Source organism: Carettochelys insculpta, chromosome 7, assembly GCF_033958435.1.
Source record: "Carettochelys insculpta isolate YL-2023 chromosome 7, ASM3395843v1, whole genome shotgun sequence".
NCBI classification, from domain to species: domain Eukaryota; kingdom Metazoa; phylum Chordata; order Testudines; family Carettochelyidae; genus Carettochelys; species Carettochelys insculpta.
The window spans coordinates 10448821-10467827 of NC_134143.1; the positions used below are offsets into that span (position 1 = coordinate 10448821).

The 19007-nt window shown below is 48.3% G+C and overlaps 1 protein-coding gene, 1 long non-coding RNA gene and 1 other non-coding gene across 5 annotated transcripts in view; all 3 read right to left on the reverse strand.

The window, feature by feature from the left end:
* LOC142015986 (inhibitor of nuclear factor kappa-B kinase subunit alpha-like) overlaps window positions 1-5881 on the reverse strand; it is a 78508-nt gene extending 72627 nt beyond the window's left edge. The window contains exons 1-4 of one of the 2 annotated variants that reach the window (XR_012646250.1): window positions 5759-5870; window positions 4820-4914; window positions 2738-2852; window positions 946-1015 (exon numbers count right to left, since the gene is read on the reverse strand). Coding sequence is in view for 1 of the 2 variants with exons in the window: in XM_074999995.1 (XP_074856096.1) it covers window positions 946-1015; window positions 2738-2852; window positions 4820-4914; window positions 5759-5881 (403 nt within the window). In the remaining variant the exon portion in view is untranslated. Of the gene's footprint in view, window positions 1-945; window positions 1016-2737; window positions 2853-4819; window positions 4915-5758 lie in introns of both variants that reach the window. The other variant, XM_074999995.1, reaches the window with a different exon arrangement.
* A 2148-nt stretch (window positions 5882-8029) lies between these two features.
* Window positions 8030-13772, reverse strand: LOC142015993 (uncharacterized). Of its 2 annotated transcripts, XR_012646252.1 has the most exons (4): window positions 13411-13772; window positions 12630-12711; window positions 11353-11463; window positions 8030-8732 (listed from the first exon to the last, which is right to left on the reverse strand). It is a non-coding gene; the product is annotated as an uncharacterized LOC142015993 (long non-coding RNA). The 2 variants fall into 2 exon arrangements; XR_012646251.1 differs by lacking the exon at window positions 11353-11463 and having other exon boundaries at window positions 8036-8732.
* LOC142016215 (small nucleolar RNA SNORA12) lies at window positions 11632-11775 on the reverse strand. The gene has a single exon (XR_012646324.1). It is a non-coding gene; the product is annotated as a small nucleolar RNA SNORA12 (small nucleolar RNA).
* Window positions 13773-19007: the final 5235 nt, after the last annotated feature.

The following is a 19007-nucleotide window of genomic DNA, read 5'->3' on the forward strand; positions in this document are numbered from 1 at the left end:
CGAAGTTGAACATCGACGTTGCTGGCCCTGGAGGACGTATAGACGTTATTCATCGAAATAGACTATTTCGATGTTGGCTGCACGTGTAGACGTAGCCCTAGTGTTTAGCCTATGCCAAATAAATAAATATATATATATACACATATCAAGTGTTAAGTAATTGTAGTTACGAATAAATGAATCAATCACTATCGGTAAATACCACTAGCTGGACTAGCTGGGGCTGTATAGAGAGTTATTGGGACTTAGAACAGCCACAGGGGATTGTGGTGTTCACAATTGGAGTGTTATTGTTCCTGGTACTCATAATACTGGGGAAACCTAGGTTTTAAAGTGGATACACTGAATCACATATTGCTGCTACACTATATAAGGCTGCTATAAAGGTGGGGTGGTCGGTCCCGGCACACCCGACTCCCCCCCGCTGTATCACACCCCACATGCACCCACAGGACCCGGAGTAGGTCGCCACATCATCAAGCATCTGCTGTTAAAAGAGCTGCCCCCTGAGCTCCTTTATGCAGTGCTGGGTGTGGACTGCGCTATGTCGGTGGGAGATGCTCTCCTGCCAACATTCATTACAAGGGATTTAATTATGCTGGCATGAGAGCCTTCTCCCAGTGCCAGAGCAGCTACAAAGAGGACGTCACCAAAGTTCAGCTGTAGTAGTACAGCAAGCCTGTAGTGTAAACATAGGCTAAATGCACAGTAATGAACTGCACGGCATGTATGTGAGTGTTTTCACATCACACCAACCTGTGATAATGCGGACTAAACCCTCTAGATAAGCCTTAAGTGTCCGATTATCTCAGTACAGGACAAACGAGCCTTCCGCTATTAGAGATACCTGCTTATTTTGATAACTTGCTTTTGCAGTGTTTTGCTCGAATAGCAACGCAGTCTTATACAGCAAACATGAAGCAACAAAAAAGGCAGATTACTTACCAATGTCATTAAGCAGAGCAAGTATTTGACTTTCCTTAAGTCCACAACAATTTTCTGGTTTGTTTAACAGCTACAGAAAAGAAAAATATGTCTCAGTATGTAATGAAAGAATTATTTAATAATATCTTCTCTCACCACAATATGAGAAAAAAATTGCATTCACATTTAAACTGGGTCCAGAATTAACTGGCCTTGTGCAAGTGAATAAAAGGTATAGAAAGACAAGTATATATGAAGAGGAAGGTGGTTTGGAAAAAGGATTCCAAGTGTGTGAAGACTGTCAGTTACATAGAACAAAATTTGTTTGGTAAGCAGCTAACAGGCCAGGCAGTAACAGATTCCAAACAGACAGCTATTATGCAAAGTTCTTGGCCCCCAGAGTGTGCACTTTTCCCCACAATCCTGACAAATTCAAAACATGATATGAAAGCCAACAAATGAAATTCACAACTGGCCTGAGTCTCAGGCATACGATCACTCCTTGGAGGAGCAACTGCTCTAAATAGTCTACGCTATTTCTGAGGCCGTCAAAGAAAATGAGGCCAAGTGACAGGATGAAACAGGAAGGAGGACATGTGCGCACGCACACAAAATTGAATGATGGCACCCTGCAACCCCTAGGTTAGTACTCCATGTAAAAAATAGGAAGCAGGCACAAAGACAGGGCCCTACAAAATTCACAGCCATGAAAAACGCATCTTGGGCCACGAAATGTGGTGCTCTCCCCACCTCCCTGTGCAATCTGATGTTCTGTGTACTTTTACCCTATGCTATACTGATTTCACAGGGGATACCTGCATTCCTCAGACTAGGGGTCCTAACACAAAAGGGAGTTCCCAGTTTATTTCAGGAGGATCATGATATTGTCATCCTTACTTTTGTGCCACCTTAGAGCTCAGTGGCTAGACTCTACTTTGTCCAAGCACCCAGCTCTGAGGGCAGCAGTATGGATGGCAGTGCCATACTATGCTAGTCTTAATTCTGCGCTGCTGCCTTCGGAGCTGGAAGGCAATGGTGTAGTCAGCAGCACAGAAATCATGGTGGCAATGCTATGCTGCTGCTGGCAGTAGCGATGCCTTCAGAGAAGCCACTGCTCTCTAGGTGCCCAGCTCAAAAGGCCAATCCACTGCCTACAGGTGCAAAGGGCAGCAGTACAGTAACCCTTCCTACAGTGATCTTGTGACCTTGGTATACCATGAGGCGTAGCTAGTTGCATGTTCTCTCTCATTTAACCAATCTTCAGCACTGCATATAACCTTGGGATTTAAGCACTTGGGCTCATTCTTGGATTTCTCAACCTAGTTAGCTATGGGCTAAGGATCTGCCTTACTAACCGTCCATTAGGTTGCCCCAACATGGCTAGCTCTACTCACCATTTGCTATCAACAGCTCTGCACCTCTGTTCCATCTCTTTAACCTTTCATCCCAATGTCTCCTTCTCTCACTCACGCTCTCTCTCTCACACGCACACCTGCAAATTTTCACTGCTTCTTCCTGTCCTTGCTCTACCTCCTCCAAAAGGAGATTATGCAAATGAAGCACACGATATGTAAATCAGTGCCTCATTTGCATTTTCAATTTCCCACAGTTGCATTCCTCTTTCAACAGAGGAATGCAAGTGTAGACACAGCCTAAGATGCCCTGGTGCAAGCCCCTTCTCTCATTGATGTGGCGCATCTGTTGATTTGTACTTGCTATTCCGGTGCAAAAATCCCAATCCACATAATCCTACAGATCATCACAAGTACAAGATTGCTTATTCAGCTATAATTTCAAAACAAGCCAGTTTTACCTTCCTGAGATCACCTCCTGAACAATATTCCATTGCCAGAAGAGGGACATCATTAACTAGAAAGTTCATCTCCTCTGGAACATCACAGGCCTTTACAACATAGGGGCTGTTTAACCTACACAAATGGAAAGTATGGCAAAAGTCTTGATACAGACATTACAGGACATCAAGAAGCAAAAGCATTAATCAAATGTGCTTCCAAATATGCACAGTAAGATTTCTTTTCTCAAAACATTTAATGTTGAAAATATGATGGCCGGTATGTAATTGTCAACAAGTTACCTCGGCAAGTTAGCCAAGGACAACAAACAAAATTCACACTTTCTAAGAACAGGCAGATCAGTGATGAGTGGAAAGTTAATTTTACAACTAAGGACAGGAATTGGACTCCAGGAATTTGAGTGCCGCTCCCAGCTCCCTGTGCGATAATTAGCAAACGTCACTTAATCTGCGCTTCAATTTCTGTGCTGGCATAACGTACCTAAGAGTTCCCTGCCTCCCAGCAAAGCTGGGAGGATACACTTGTTAAGGTCTGCGATGCCCTCAGATACTTGACTATACAAATATCTACATAGGTAGAAGACACTTGCATAAGGAACCTTGATTACACTTTTTCTGATTTGTCTAACTTGATAACAATTTTTGGTTCTCTGTGCCTTAAATATTGAGTCTGTTCTGGTATGGCTATGGTCTGAAGAAGTGGGTCTGTCCCACGAAAGCTTATCGCATAATAACTTATTTTGTTAGTCTTTAAGGTGCTAGTGGACTGCCTCTTTGTTTTCAGTCAGGTAAGACAGTCCGCTGTGCCCCTTTCAAATAAAACATTTTGGGCAAGTGGTAAAATCCACATCAAAAGGGACCAAATGCTGAAAGCAAAACTTTTAAACTATTGCTTGCAAGAAGAGAGTTTTTGTTTACATGAAGGAATGGTGTTTCAGGCTGCGCAGGCGGACACTACATGTTGTCTTTCAGTTCTTACTAAACTAAGCAGAGCTGGAACTAATAGTTCTTGGCTGGGAGGACAAAGCAAACCTAGGTTAAGTGTGAATTCAGCAGTGACACCCCTTCTGTGAGACAGGACTGAACTTGTGTGGTATTAAACATTACTATGCTACTGAATGCAGTAATTCTGAGAAGATGTAGCTGTTCTGACATTGAGTGTTTATTAGGAAGTCGATGCCATGTATGAATCCTGAGGTTTTGACCAAATTCCAATACAAGTAGTTATAATTTACCCAGCTATGGTAATCTTCATTTTACGTTCTACTCTGAAGCACACCAGATAAATGGCTGGCCATATTCCCTGAGAGGGGCAGCTCAATTTAAGAGTCAGGTGCCACTTCTATGAACATGTTCAGGCCAAAGTCGCTGGGCTCCACTCTAGAAATACAAGATAGTGCTGCATCAGCACAGAAAGCCATAGAGGTTTATAGGGAAATTCCTTGGACAGGGATTATGTTATGTTACATCTTCTACCTTAGAAATACACTTACAGCGTACATAACAGATAAAGATAAAACTGAAAGAAACTGCATGTCGCTTACATGCAATACAGCTTGAACGTCTCTAGTGCGACGTCCTCGGGACCTGACTAGTGCCGAACAAGAGAATTTGCCAGAGCACAAGAGGTCAGTCTTGTCTAACACATGACCAACCCTTCCAAGGTTTACTTAGGTCCTAGACATTAAGGGGTAAATTAGACCTAAACAAACAGCACAGCACACTAAGAGCCAGGGATGGTGGCTGTAAACAAACTTTATGGGACCACACCCATGATAAATACAGCCTTCTTTCCAGCACAGTAAAGGTCAGTGGGACTTCCCAGAGGAGTTATCCACACAGGGATGGGCAGGGTCCATGGCGAGGTAGGGAGGTTATATGGACTGAGTGGCCGGTGGCTATGGGAGACAAGGCTCCTCCTGTGGGGGCAGCGAGTCACACCAACTCTCAACTTTTATGTTAAGAAAAACCAGAAGAAAGTCTATTGTCTAGTTACATCTCCGAAAGAGAAATACACCCCAATTGATTTGATGACACTAGCCTCCAAAAGCAAGAATAAAGAACATAATGGAGCATACTTACTTCTTCATGATTTGGATTTCATGGCACCACCGGTCTTTGTTTTTCACACTTAGTTCCAGTCGACAAGACTTAATAGCTATCTTTTCACCCAAGTCCTACGACACAAACAATTACTGTCCTATGGCACAACATTCAATCCGAGATGAGTGGGATGGTTGTAGCAGAGGGGCATGAGGCTGGGGATCACTGGGCACAGATCACTGTAGAGCCACCATCCTGAGAGGCAGGAGTGGCTCAGGATCGGAGCTGTCAGTGCTAGTGGGATCAATACATTATATCAGTGTTTCCCCAACTTTTTATAAAGTAAAGTACCCCCAGTACCTACAATTTTCAGGCACACAAGATGTTTTCTACCACCACAAGACACTTGTTTGAACAACTTAATCATAACTGGCTGGTTGGAAGAAATTATCTACAGATAATAAACTTGCCATCATACTTATCGTACAAAAAGGATAAATAAACAGAAGAACATAAAATAAGTCCAATTTTTATTCCTAAGAAAGCGGAGAAACACTGTGCTGATGTACGCTCTGGAAGAGCGCTGCGTACCCCCGGGGGCACATGCACCTCTGGTTGAGAGCACTGCGTTAGACTATTAGCTGGGTAGAGATGGGGGGGCGGCCACGGAGCACAGGAGTCACGGAGACCAGGGCGAGTTGGGGACAGGACGGGAACTGCCCGGAGACGGGCGGCTGGTGCGGAAGGGGCTCCCCGGAGTCAGTGGGACTTGCCAGAGGAGTTACCCACGCAGGGATGGGCAGGGGCCAAGCGGGTGAGGAGGTTCTATGGACTGGGTGCCCGGCGACTATGGGAGACAAGACCCCCCCCCCCCCGTGGGGTCAGCGACCCACGCCAGGCCCCGTCCCTCCCGGCCCGGCAGGGCAGCACTCGGGGGACGACCGGAGAGAGCTGGCTGGGGGACCCCCTCTCCCGCACCTGGTGCTGGTACAGACAGACATTGCCGAAGCCGCCGGTCCCCAGCCGCTCCCGCATTTCCCAGGGACCGCAGCTGCCGCCGGGCTGTCCCCGCAGCGCCGCGCCCACCGGGGTCCGCTCCATGCCTCGCCAGGCTACCCCGGAAACCCGCTCGCGCGCGTCACTTCTCGCGAGACGCGGGGCGGAGCCCGGCCGGCGGGGATTAGCATCCTCGCCCCGCCCCGGCTCCTCGCTTAGCGCCGAGGCGCGCGCGCCGGCCGGCCGGCCGGCTGGCTGGCTGCCGCGGAGGACGTGCCCCGCCGTCACTCTGGGCCACGCCCCCTCCGGCATAGGAGGGGTCGCCGTGTTAGGCTGGATCTGTAACAGCAACGAAGGGTCGTGGGGCACCTTATAGACTGACAGAAAAGCTTTGAGCATGAGCTTTCGTGAGCACAGACTCGCTTCATCAGATGCTGGTCTTGGAAATCTGCAGGGCCAGGAATAAATAAGCCAGAGCCAGGGTGGGGATAACAAGGTTAGGTCAGTCAGCAAGGGTGAGGCTTACTGCCAGCAGTTGGTCTGGAGGTGCGAACACCAAGGGAGGGGAAGCTGCTTCTGTATTTACCCAGCCATTCGCAGTCTTTGTTTAAGCCTGAGCTGAGGGCTTCGAATCTGCAGATGAATTGTAGCTCAGAAATTTCTCTTTGGAGTCTGGTTCTGAAATTTCTTTGCTGTAGGATATTCAGGACCAGACTCCAAAGAGAAATTTCTGAGCTACAATTCATCTGCAGATTCGAAGCCCTCAGCTCAGGCTTAAACAAAGACTGCGAATGGCTGGGTAAATACAGAAGCAGCTTCCCCTCCCTTGGTGTTCGCACCTCCAGACCAACTGCTGGCAGTAAGCCTCACCCTTGCTGACTGAGCTAACCTTGTTATCCCCACCCTTGCTCTGGCTTATTTATTCCTGGCCCTGCAGATTTCCAAGACCAGCATCTGATGAAGCGAGTCTGTGCTCACGAAAGCTCATGCTCAAAACTTTTCTGTTAGTCTATAAGGTGCCACAGGACCCTTCGTTACTGCCCCCTCCGGCCAAGCTCAGCCCCAGGTTCGGGGGAGGTGCTGAACTGCAGGGGGAGAACAGCCCCCAGCTCGCACCCAAGCACGGGCCTGGCAGGACTTCCTTTTATCCAGCCGGTGGGGGGGGGGTCAGTTTCACCCCAGACGCGCACACCCTAGGGCACAGCTCTCACCCTTACTAACCCGAGGCCAAAAGCAAGGCAAGAAGAAGGCCGCTCAATTTCGGGCCCGAGGGTATATTTTAACCAAGCAGTTGGGAAGAGACACGGTACTTTTAAAAAGGGTCTTGTCTTTAAAGAACTGGCTGACAGCCCTCCCCCAGCTTCTTTCCACTGAAAACTTAAACTTAAAAGACTTTAAAAAAAGCATTTGTCAGTATTTATTTAAAAAAAAAAAAAAAGGGTGCCAGGTTCTCCTTACGAGCAAATGATCTCAAAAGTCCATCAAGGTAGAATTAGAGCTACTCAGATGTATCCCCAACTCTTTTTAAAAGGCATTTTACTATGGAAAATGAAATATAAACCACAGAGCATTATCAGATGTTGCATCACTATCTTAATCTCTTCATTTTGCATATGATTTTATGACATGAAAGTAGCTAGTACTCTGGACGCTCTAGCAGTATATTGGTAACACATAACTAACTGGAGGCACACAGAATCTCTGCAAACAAATCTGAAACTCCAAATCTCATTCCTCAAATGGAGAAAAGAAAGGTCAACACAGCCTTCTGGTTAAAGCAGGGAACAAGGAAGGCTTTGCCAGGCCTCACAGGGGGAAAAAAGTCATGCAGCAGTGACAGAGGAACCTGGTTTCAACATGCCATGACAGTTTTCTTCATCCCATAAACGTTTCATGTCTCTCCAAAAGCCCCACAAAATACACAAGTTCACCATCTCTTTGACAAGCATGGATCCTGCACTGCTGTTTGGTACTGTGCTGATCATTACAAGCACAAAATACCGGGAAGCAGCACACTCTTCTGGACTGGGACTTAAGGGGTCAGAGAGAGTCCTGGAAGCAGAACTGACTTAGGCTGCTGTACTTTTGTTCTCTTGTTCACGATGGATTTTCTACACCATGTGCCAGGCATCTAATAAATCTTCCTGCTTTTTACAACACAGAGTTATTCCAGATTTAGGAATTTAGGAGGGCATTGCTTTTTTTGGCTGTGCAAACCTCCCCAGGAGTCTACTTCAAAAGTCTGCTCCCTGGTGGCAGGTGCTAATATAACACTACCATCGTTCAAAGATAACTGCACAAACTGCTATTATCTTTGAATGTCAACCCCAGCTACCATCAGTTATGAATTATTCATGGAGAGCTAAGTTTCAATAAATAAACTTTTATTACAAACTCATAAAACAAAGATAATTGTAAGGAAATGAAACCATACAAATACATGGAAAAGAAACTTTAAAGGGTAAAGAACAGCCATTTTCACACCAAACACAAATATACCTTCCGTGTCCCTCCGAGGTCAGCAGATGTGCAGCTCTGATTGTGTGTACTCTCCCTTGGAGTGGCAGGTATGAAAACTGTCATGGGCCCAAAACATATGTTGAGTGCGAGAGCGGGATGTTTCGGGAGGTCGCAGAATGCTCTTATCAACAAACTGTAGCAGGAGACAAGCAAGGGTTACTTGGACCTGAAGTCCCCAGTACGTCCATCTGGCATTTGAGAGCACTAACCTGTCCTGCCACACATCTCTGTCCTTCTCCTCTATGTTTCTCCTCTTTGCACTCTCCGTTATCATACTGTCCACAAGGGTGTTCCTCCAAGCCTTCTACCCCTACGTGCAGCACAAGAAGCTTGCAGGATCTGTTAGAATACATCATCCGCTATCCTGTCTCTTTTCTTCCTGATGTGAGCTGCTCCAGTGGTGTAACAGAAGGAAGCCTCATATCCACATTTCCAGCTGCAGAAAGCACAATGCACAGAGGTACTATTAATAAGATTTGCATTCCCCTGGTCACAAACACTCCATTCACAGTTCCCCTGGGGATTCACAGAGCACAGCAGCAGTCCCCACCACAATGATCATGGCCTGGTGGAAGACGGGGGTGATTTGGGAGAATGGGGTAAGCACACAGGCATCACTGTTTGCACACAGGGAAATATTACAAAACACTAATGGCAACAGAGGCTGAAAGGGAACAACTCCTGAACAAGCCTGTCTGGAGGTCGGGTCCATATGCTGCAACAGCACTGGTGCCGGCCGACGAAACTGCTGCCTGGTGTGAGAAAACCTTCTACTGTAGCAGAAGAAATAAGGCAGCTCTCCCCAGAAAACTGCAGTCAACCTTCTGGAAAGTTTTGTTATGATATCTATAGAGGTTTCATAGGACACTCCAATGCACGTGAACTGTTCGGCAGGGCCCCCCTCTGCCTATCTGTACACGGGAATGAGCAGCAGATGGCAACTCTGCCTCTACTAAGTATTTCACTACTTCTTGCTTGGTTAAAAACAGTAAGTGAACAGATGTTTCTCTGCAATACCGAAGCAAAAACCTACCTACTGGGGGCTCCTTCCACTGCCTCAGGCTTGCCAGTGCTGCATAATAGGGACTCACACGACTGCTCCAGCATCCAGAGAGAGGTCCTGGCTCACTGCATCACTGGATTCCCCCAGGTTCCTGTCCCCAAAAACTCAAACACTTCCTCTTCATTGGGCACTGCAGGGACCAGTGACTCCAGCTCCCCTAAAGTCTCCATGGGGCTCTTGGCTGGAGGGGGTGAAGCCTCCCCCAAGAATGTCACATAGCTCCCCGTAGGAGCAGCATTTCTGCAGCTTCACACCACAGCGACAGCTTGTCTCCCTTGCCTTCTGGTAAGCCTGCTGTAGTGCCTTAATTTTCACACTATTTTTACATTTCCCTGTTCCAGCATTTCTTCACCATGCCCCAAGCAATATGGCCACAGACATTAAAGTTTCTACAGATGGCTCAGAACTGTGCCTTCATGGTCTCTGCTACCCACAAACCAAAGAGATCCATCACCTGTGTACTCTGGGCAAGAGCACGCTTGCTGTGTGGAGCCAGCCTGGTTAGCTGGGCAGTTACTCTCTACATGAGCTCTCCACACCAACCAAACATGACATGGAATTTAAACTTCACGGGGCTTTAAAAGGGAGTGAGTGGCACATACGTGTGTACCGGACTGCCAGACAGAGGATCTCAAAAAGGTGACCAGACCAGTTAGGATTGGACAGTGTGGGACACCTCCTGGAGGCCACTAAAGCCCACAGGTGTATTGCAGTGCCAATTGTACTTTGTCAGCTAGAACTATGCTGACCTAAGCACTATGCATCTCCTGCAAGTCGAGTTTTTAAGTCAGCAGAGCGGGCAAGTAACATGGGCAGGAGCAACATTTTAGCGTAGACTCTTACAGAATTAGGTGAACGTAATTCTGCCTTACATCAACCAAACTCTGTACTGAAGAGCTGCTGCGCTGTTATTACTCATTGTGCAAAGTGAATCAGGTTTTATTCATAACATCTAGTGCCTGTAAAAAATAAAGTTTCAATTTCCTTGGAATAGCTTTGCTTGAAATTAGGTTTCTTCTCTGTGTCGTGCTGACCAGGCAGCTTGTATGAACATAAACCAGTGTCCAAGTTAAAAGAAAATGTAGGGACCTCATTTCTGGCTTGTGCCTACTTCTGCTGCAGATGTGGTTTCCAATGAATAAGGAGTACAAAGGACACAGTAAGATACACTGCTGCTAGTTACTACTCATCGATCCAACAAGACGAGCAAGAGCTTTCTTAACTCCACCCAGGCAATGGCACCACAAAGCCAGTCAGCTGGCACAAACTGGATGATGTGGAGCCCCACCTGCTCTTCTAGCAATAAATTCAGCTGATCACACGGGCATAGCCAGCACACCAGACCAAGACTTATTTCTTATATTCCTTCAACTCAGACTTTCTGCCCCCCGCGGCTTCCAAGATTTGTTTAGAACAAACCTACACCGTAGAAGTGACTGATTTACAAAAACACAAAGAGTGTTTTTACAAATTAAATCATTACGAAAACTGCTGAGAAAACTGCACTTACTTATGGGAAACTCCGGGATTTCATTCAAATAAAAAGGAACAGAAAATAATATACAAGCGATGTTTAATTAAATGCTACATCAGACCATCTGCTTACAGCAACTATTGACACAGGACTTAATGTTCTGAGATGCAGGTTATGTGCAGCTCACAATATCTTCACTTGGATAAATAAGTACTCAGCACCCCTGAAAAATCAGACCTACAATGTCTTCTATTACAACAACTGCCTACACCTTAACTCTGGTCATGTATGGGTACTTTTAGATTAAATGACAAACCACAAAGAATTCATTAAATATTACATATAATTAAATACTGAGTCTGTTCTGGTGTGGCTATGATCTGACAAGTGGGTCTGTCCCATGAAAGCTCATCACCTAATAAATTATTTTGTTCGTCTTTAAAGTGCTACTGGGTTGCTTTTTTGTTCAGAAAGAATTCAGGTTAAAAAGTAGAAGTGAAAATCTTATTTCTTACTCGCCTAATATCCAAGTGCTCTGGGATTTTTAGTAATTCAATTAATTCTTCTTGCACCCTGACAATAAAGGGCTCTGTAATATCTTCAGTAGCACAACAGTGAGTGGTACAGGACCTGGAGATGGATAACACAATAAGGAAAAGACACAAGCCATGCTAGTCTTCTAGATAAGACAATAAAGCCATCACTGGGGTTTGCACACCCCTCAGTACTGCTTGTCATCATGTGAGACAGATGATCCATCACCTGTCTCTACAGACTTAAACTTATGAGGCAGGTCTACCTTGTAGGAGATGGAGGAATAATTGAAAACAAGACATCCTGGAAAAGTTTTCATGGACTATCCTCCTCCTTTATACTCTTTGTGGTAGGTTGAGGCCGCTCTGACACTGTAACAGATCCGCCAGGGAGAAAACCACCACAATGCACCTTCCATAATTAATTCAGCAGCAACTGGTCACTGAGCATCCATCTTTGTGGACACTGCCCAAAGAGGTGTATGTTACTGCACGCATTTTTAAGCTTTCCTGCCTCTCTCAGTACTTTAAACAGACCTGCTAAAATCAAGTCATCCACTATAGACAACAAATATTCACATTTACTGTCACTATTCTTCAACAAACTCAACCATCTGCACTGCTATAACAACAAAAATTAGCGTGCTCAAGTGGTCACTGCATTTTTACTTTTGCCCTGTTCCCCACCTGCCTGATCAGAGAATTTTCATCTATCATTCAAAATAGGAAAAAAGAGAGGGGATTTTGACCATGCTTAGGTTTAAATGTGACCTGTTTCCTTTCAAAGTTGAGGTGGTGTTCTTCCACTGCTGTGCGATAACCCCACCTGAAATTGTAGGCACTCACAAGTAATTTTTTTTTTTTTTGGGCAAACAACACGTGTTTATTTCTTTCACCTCCTCTGCAGGAAGTTCAGTTGCTGACAGGCAATGTTCAATAGGCAAAATCAGTTGATAATCACCATTTGCCAGAGTAAGGCAACACTATAATAAAAAGGTCAGAAAAGAGCTAAGCAGCTATTCACAGCAAACTAACCCAGTTGAGTGGAGAGTTTCTCCTATCGACCCCCAACCATGCAGACCCCACAGTAACTAGACTAATGCATCGCTGGAGTTGCATACCTTAGGTCAACTTTCTGCAGTATAACAAAAGTTAACACTGTACTGTACAGTATTAGCCCATTCATTATTTTCATTTGCCAATGAGACACATTATAGTGAGGCACATCTAATCTAATAGAACACAGTGCACATGAACACTTACATCAAATTCTCCACTTTTTTCTAATCAGGTCGCACTTTGTTGAACAACATGAAACTCTTCTTTAACATCCACACAGGACAGGCTATGGGAGAAATAAATGAGAAGCACAAGATGACCTCATAATGAGTTGTGTATCTTTTATTTCTCAATTGGTAATATTAAAAATGGTGACTTCACTCATGAGCCTCGGGAAAATCCTGGCCAAAATGGCATTACACTGTACCTTTTAAAATCCTGCCCTAATCGTCACTACTGTCTAAATGCTCATTAACTCAAACACATGCACTTGCCCAAGAACCCTAGGAGCCAGCCAGCCTGACTGCCTGAAACCCCTGAGGATTGAGAGAAAAAAGTGCTGACTCATGTAACAGACAAAGTTTTCCTACAACATTGTCAACTTTATTACTATCATGCAATTTAAGCTTGTACTGAAATACACACAAGGGGCAGAGTTAGGATTGCACGGGCAGCCATAACTACTAGACCTTGAATTGTATGTATTTAAATGATATGATATTAATGTTCACTTTAAAATTTTACTGAAGTGTTCTACAGTTTTGGCTTTAAACAGATAAAAAAAGGGCGTGATGAACCTTCACACCATTTGGGGTAGAAAAGAAGGCTCCCTTTAGCTCAGTCCTGATACACTTTTAGGCTTAGTATACACCCCAACCCAACGCTGTTTGAACTCACTAGAGAAGATAACTTGGACTGCACCTGTACCACACAACTGTCTGTTAAGAGGCATTAAAACAAAACACGGCAGGAGGTTTCCCCTCACCGAAATCGGACGGGAAAGAGGCCACGTGTGAAGGGCGCCCTCGTTTCCATTACGGATCCTGTTTCCCAACCACTTGCTCCTGCAGCGTTCTCCTGTGGCCCGGCGCCCCTCGCCCGCCGCAGCCCCGCCGGTGCAGGAACAGGAACGCGCGGAACACCCCAGAGCCCCCGGGGTGGAACGGCTCCATCGCGGCGGCAGAGGGCGCTCCGACCGAAACAACCGCGGCCCCGGCCAATCCGACTCCGCCCGCGGCAAAGCCCAGCGGACACAACCCGGCCCTGGCCCCCGCACCGGAACCAACAACCCTCCCCAGCCTGTGCCACGCCTAAACCCGTTTCCCGCGAACAACCAACAACCCTCCCCACCTGTGCCACACGTAAACCCTTCCCCACGAACAACCAACAACCCTCCCCAGCCTGTGCCACACGTAAACCCTTCCCCGCGAACAACCAACAACCCTCCCCAGCCTGTGCCACGCGTAAACCCTTCCCCGCGAACAAGCAACAACCCTCACCAGCCTGTGCCACGCGTAAACCTTTCCCCGCGAACAATCAACAACCCTCCCCAGCCTGTGCCACGCGTAAACCCTTCCCCGCGAACAACCAACAACCCTCCCCACCTGTGCCACACGTAAACCCTTCCCCGCGAACAACCAACAACCCTCCCCACCTGTGCCACACGTAAACCCTTCCCCGCGAACAACCAACAACCCTCCCCAGCCTGTGCCACGCCTAAACCCGTTTCCCGCGAACAACCAACCCTCCCCACCTGTGCCACGCCTAAACCCTTCCCCACGAACAACCAACAACCCTCCCCAGCCTGTGCCACACATAAACCCTTCCCCGCGAACAACCAACAACCCTCCCCAGCCTGTGCCACGCGTAAACCCTTCCCCACGAACAACCAACAACCCTCACCAACCTGTGCCACGCGTAAACCTTTCCCCGCGAAGAACCAACAACCCTCCCCAGCCTGTGCCACGCCTAAACCCGTTTCCCGCGAACAACCAACAACCCTCCCCACCTGTGCCACACGTAAACCCTTCCCCGCGAACAACCAACAACCCTCCCCAGCCTGTGCCACGCCTAAACCCTTCCCCGCGAACAACCAACAACCCTCCCCAGCCTGTGCCACGCGTAAACCCTTCCCCGCGAACAACCAACAACCCTCCCCAGCCTGTGCCACGCCTAAACCCGTTTCCCGCGAACAACCAACAACCCTCCCCACCTGTGCCACGCGTAAACCCTTCCCCGCGAACAACCAACAACCCTCCCCAGCCTGTGCCACGCCTAAACCCGTTTCCCGCGAACAACCAACAACCCTCCCCACCTGTGCCACGCGTAAACCCTTCCCCGCGAACAACCAACAACCCTCACCAACCTGTGCCACGCGTAAACCCTTCCCCGCGAACAACCAACAACCCTCCCCAGCCTGTGCCACACGTAAACCCTTCCCCGCGAACAACCAACAACCCTCACCAGCCTGTGCCATGCGTAAACCTTTCCCCGCGAACAATCAACAACCCTCCCCAGCCTGTGCCACGCGTAAACCCTTCCCCGCGAACAACCAACAACCCTCACCAACCTGTGCCACGCGTAAACCTTTCCCCGCGAACAACCAACAATCCTCCCCAGCCTGTGCCACGCCTAAACCCGTTTCCCGCGAACAACCAACAACCCTCCCCACCTGTGCCACACGTAAACCCTTCCCCGCGAACAACCAACAACCCTCCCCAGGCTGTGCCACGCGTAAACCCTTCCCCACGAACAACCAACAACCCTCACCAACCTGTGCCACGCGTAAACCTTTCCCCGCGAACAACCAACAACCCTCCCCAGCCTGTGCCACGCCTAAACCCGTTTCCCGCGAACAACCAACAACCCTCCCCACCTGTGCCACACGTAAACCCTTCCCCGCGAACAACCAACAACCCTCACCAACCTGTGCCACGCGTAAACCCTTCCCCGCGAACAACCAACAACCCTCCCCAGCCTGTGCCACGCGTAAACCCGTTTCCCGCGAACAACCAACAACCCTCCCCACCTGTGCCACACGTAAACCCTTCCCCGCGAACAACCAACAACCCTCACCAACCTGTGCCACGCCTAAACCCTTCCCCACGAACAACCAACAACCCTCACCAACCTGTGCCACGCGTAAACCTTTCCCCGCGAACAACCAACAATCCTCCCCAGCCTGTGCCACGCCTAAACCCGTTTCCCGCGAACAACCAACAACCCTCCCCACCTGTGCCACACGTAAACCCTTCCCCGCGAACAACCAACAACCCTCACCAACCTGTGCCACGCGTAAACCCTTCCCCGCGAACAACCAACAACCCTCCCCAGCCTGTGCCACGCGTAAACCCGTTTCCCGCGAACAACCAACAACCCTCCCCACCTGTGCCACACGTAAACCCTTCCCCGCGAACAACCAACAACCCTCACCAACCTGTGCCACGCCTAAACCCTTCCCCACGAACAACCAACAACCCTCACCAACCTGTGCCACGCGTAAACCTTTCCCCGCGAACAACCAACAATCCTCCCCAGCCTGTGCCACGCCTAAACCCGTTTCCCGCGAACAACCAACAACCCTCCCCACCTGTGCCACACGTAAACCCTTCCCCGCGAACAACCAACAACCCTCCCCAGGCTGTGCCACGCGTAAACCCTTCCCCACGAACAACCAACAACCCTCACCAACCTGTGCCACGCGTAAACCTTTCCCCGCGAACAACCAACAACCCTCCCCAGCCTGTGCCACGCCTAAACCCGTTTCCCGCGAACAACCAACAACCCTCCCCACCTGTGCCACACGTAAACCCTTCCCCGCGAACAACCAACAACCCTCACCAACCTGTGCCACGCGTAAACCCTTCCCCGCGAACAACCAACAACCCTCCCCAGCCTGTGCCACGCGTAAACCCGTTTCCCGCGAACAACCAACAACCCTCCCCACCTGTGCCACACGTAAACCCTTCCCCGCGAACAACCAACAACCCTCACCAACCTGTGCCACGCGTAAACCCTTCCCCGCGAACAACCAACAACCCTCCCCAGCCTGTGCCACGCGTAAACCCTTCCCCGCGAACAACCAACAACCCTCACCAGCCTGTGCCACGTGTAAACCCTTCCCCGCGAACAACCAACAACCCTCACCAACCTGTGCCACGCGTAAACCTTTCCCCGCGAACAACCAACAATCCTCCCCAGCCTGTGCCACGCCTAAACCCGTTTCCCGCGAACAACCAACAACCCTCCCCACCTGTGCCACACGTAAACCCTTCCCCGCGAACAACCAACAACCCTCCCCAGCCTGTGCCACGCGTACACCTTTCCCCGCGAACAATCAACAACCCTTCCCAGCCTGTGCCACGCCTAAACCCGTTTCCCGCGAACAACCAACAACCCTCCCCACCTGTGCCACACGTAAACCCTTCCCCGCGAACAACCAACAACCCTCACCAACCTGTGCCACGCCTAAACCCTTCCCCACGAACAACCAACAACCCTCACCAACCTGTGCCACGCGTAAACCTTTCCCCGCAAACAACCAACAACCCTCCCCAGCCTGTGCCACGCCTAAACCCGTTTCCCGCGAACAACCAACAACCCTCCCCAGCCTGTGCAATACTTAAGCCTTTCCCCAGAAAAAAAAACCAGTAACCGTGACGTTTGCTTGGCGATCACTCGATAACAAGTAGGATGTCTTTATGTCATCCTCCTGTCTGTGAGTCCCTTGGCGGCTGATCAGCCCAATTGTGGAGCCACAGCTCTTATCACAGAAGTGTCAGGTGTTAGTAGATGTTGGAGGGGTGTGGAAAAGTTTGTGATGCTCTTTTCTTCTCCGCCTCTCCTCATCTGCACTGCCGGGGGTCCTCTCAAACTATAACACCCCCTCATGGACTGCCGTTCTCCACTGGGTACTGGCTTGGGTAAGGTTCTCTCAAGTGTCGGCACCGATGTTGCACTTTTTCATGTGTGCCTTCAGATAGCCTTACATTCCTTCCGCTGACCCCCAATACTTCTCTGTTCTTCCTCCAATTCAGAAAACTGAATCTGATCAGACAGCTGAACCATATGACCAGTCCAATGAAGCTGTTGGTAAATGACAATGGCTTCAATGCCTGTCCTGTTCGAATCATCCAGGATGCTAAGGTTTGTGTGCCTATCCTCTCAAGAGATATTTAGAATTCTCCAGAGGTAGCATTGATATTGTTCAAGTGCCTTCAAATTATGCTTGTATGTTGTCCAGGTTTCACCTGCATACAGCAGCATTGGAACAACCACTGCACGGTATACAAGGAGCTTTGCCTTGGGATAGATGTCCCAGTTCTTCAAGATCCTTTGTCTCAGGCAGGCAAAAGCAGAGCCTGCATGGCTCAGATGATGCTGGATTTCCTCATCAATGTCGACTTTATCAGAAAGATGGCTTCCAAGGTATGGGAAGCGTTCCATGTTTTCCAGCAGTTCTCCATTGACTTCAATAGAAGGTGCATGAGATTGTCCCATTGGTGAGGGTTGGTGGACCACCTTGGTCTTTTTGATGTTCAGTGTGAGGCGGACATTTTTGTACGCTTCAGCAAAGGCACTTAAGATGGTCTGAAGGGCTATGGGAGAAAGAGCAATAACCACAGTGTCATCCACATACTGGAACTCCATGATTGAGGTTGTGGAGATCTTGTTTTAGCCTTCAGTCTTCTGAGATTGAAAAGTTTCCCATTCATTTTATTGACAATCTTCACACCATCTGGAAGCTTGCCATCAATGAGGTGAATGAATGGTCATGGTGATGAAGATGCAGAACAATGATGGGACAATGATGCAGCTTTGCTTGACTCCTGTTTTGACCTCAAAGTGGCCACTTTGGGATCCGTTGTTGCTCAATAGGGTGGCAGTCACGTTGTTGTGAAGCAGCCTTAAAATGTTAATGAAATTTTTGGGGCAGCTGATCTTTGAGAGGATGGCCATAGGGTGCTACGACTGACTGAGTCGAATGCTTTGGTCAGGTCAATGGAACTCATACATAAGGCTTGGGTATGTTCACAACATTTCTTGCATTTGCTGGGCAGTGAAGATCATGTCCACTGTCCCTCAGAGTGGTCAGAAGCCACACTCGGATTCTAGGAGAATTTCTTCTGAGAGTGGCAGGAGTCAGTGTGCAAGGATTCAAGCTAAGATTTTCCTTGCCATTGCCAAGGGGGAGCTGCCACAATAGTTTCCAGAGTCCAACTTGTTGCACTTCTTGAAAAGACTGGCAATTAGTGTGTCTCTGAAATCTTGTGGCATCTGCTCCCTATCCCAGATCTTGAGAATCAGGAAGTGGAGCTGTTTGTGGAACTCTGACCCACCTTATTTGAATCCTTCAGTGGGGATTCCATCTAGTCTGGTTACCTTGTTGCACTTCATTGCATTGATGGCAGCTTGGACCTCACTCAGGTTAGGAAGCGTTGCAAGATCATCGCTAAGTGGTTGCTAAGGGATTTGGTCAAAGGATTCTAGGATCACAGTGGAGGGGCAGTTCAAGAGCTCGTTATAGTGCTCCCTCCAGTGAGGAGCAATGGCTTCTTTGTCTTTCAAGAATTGGGCACCATC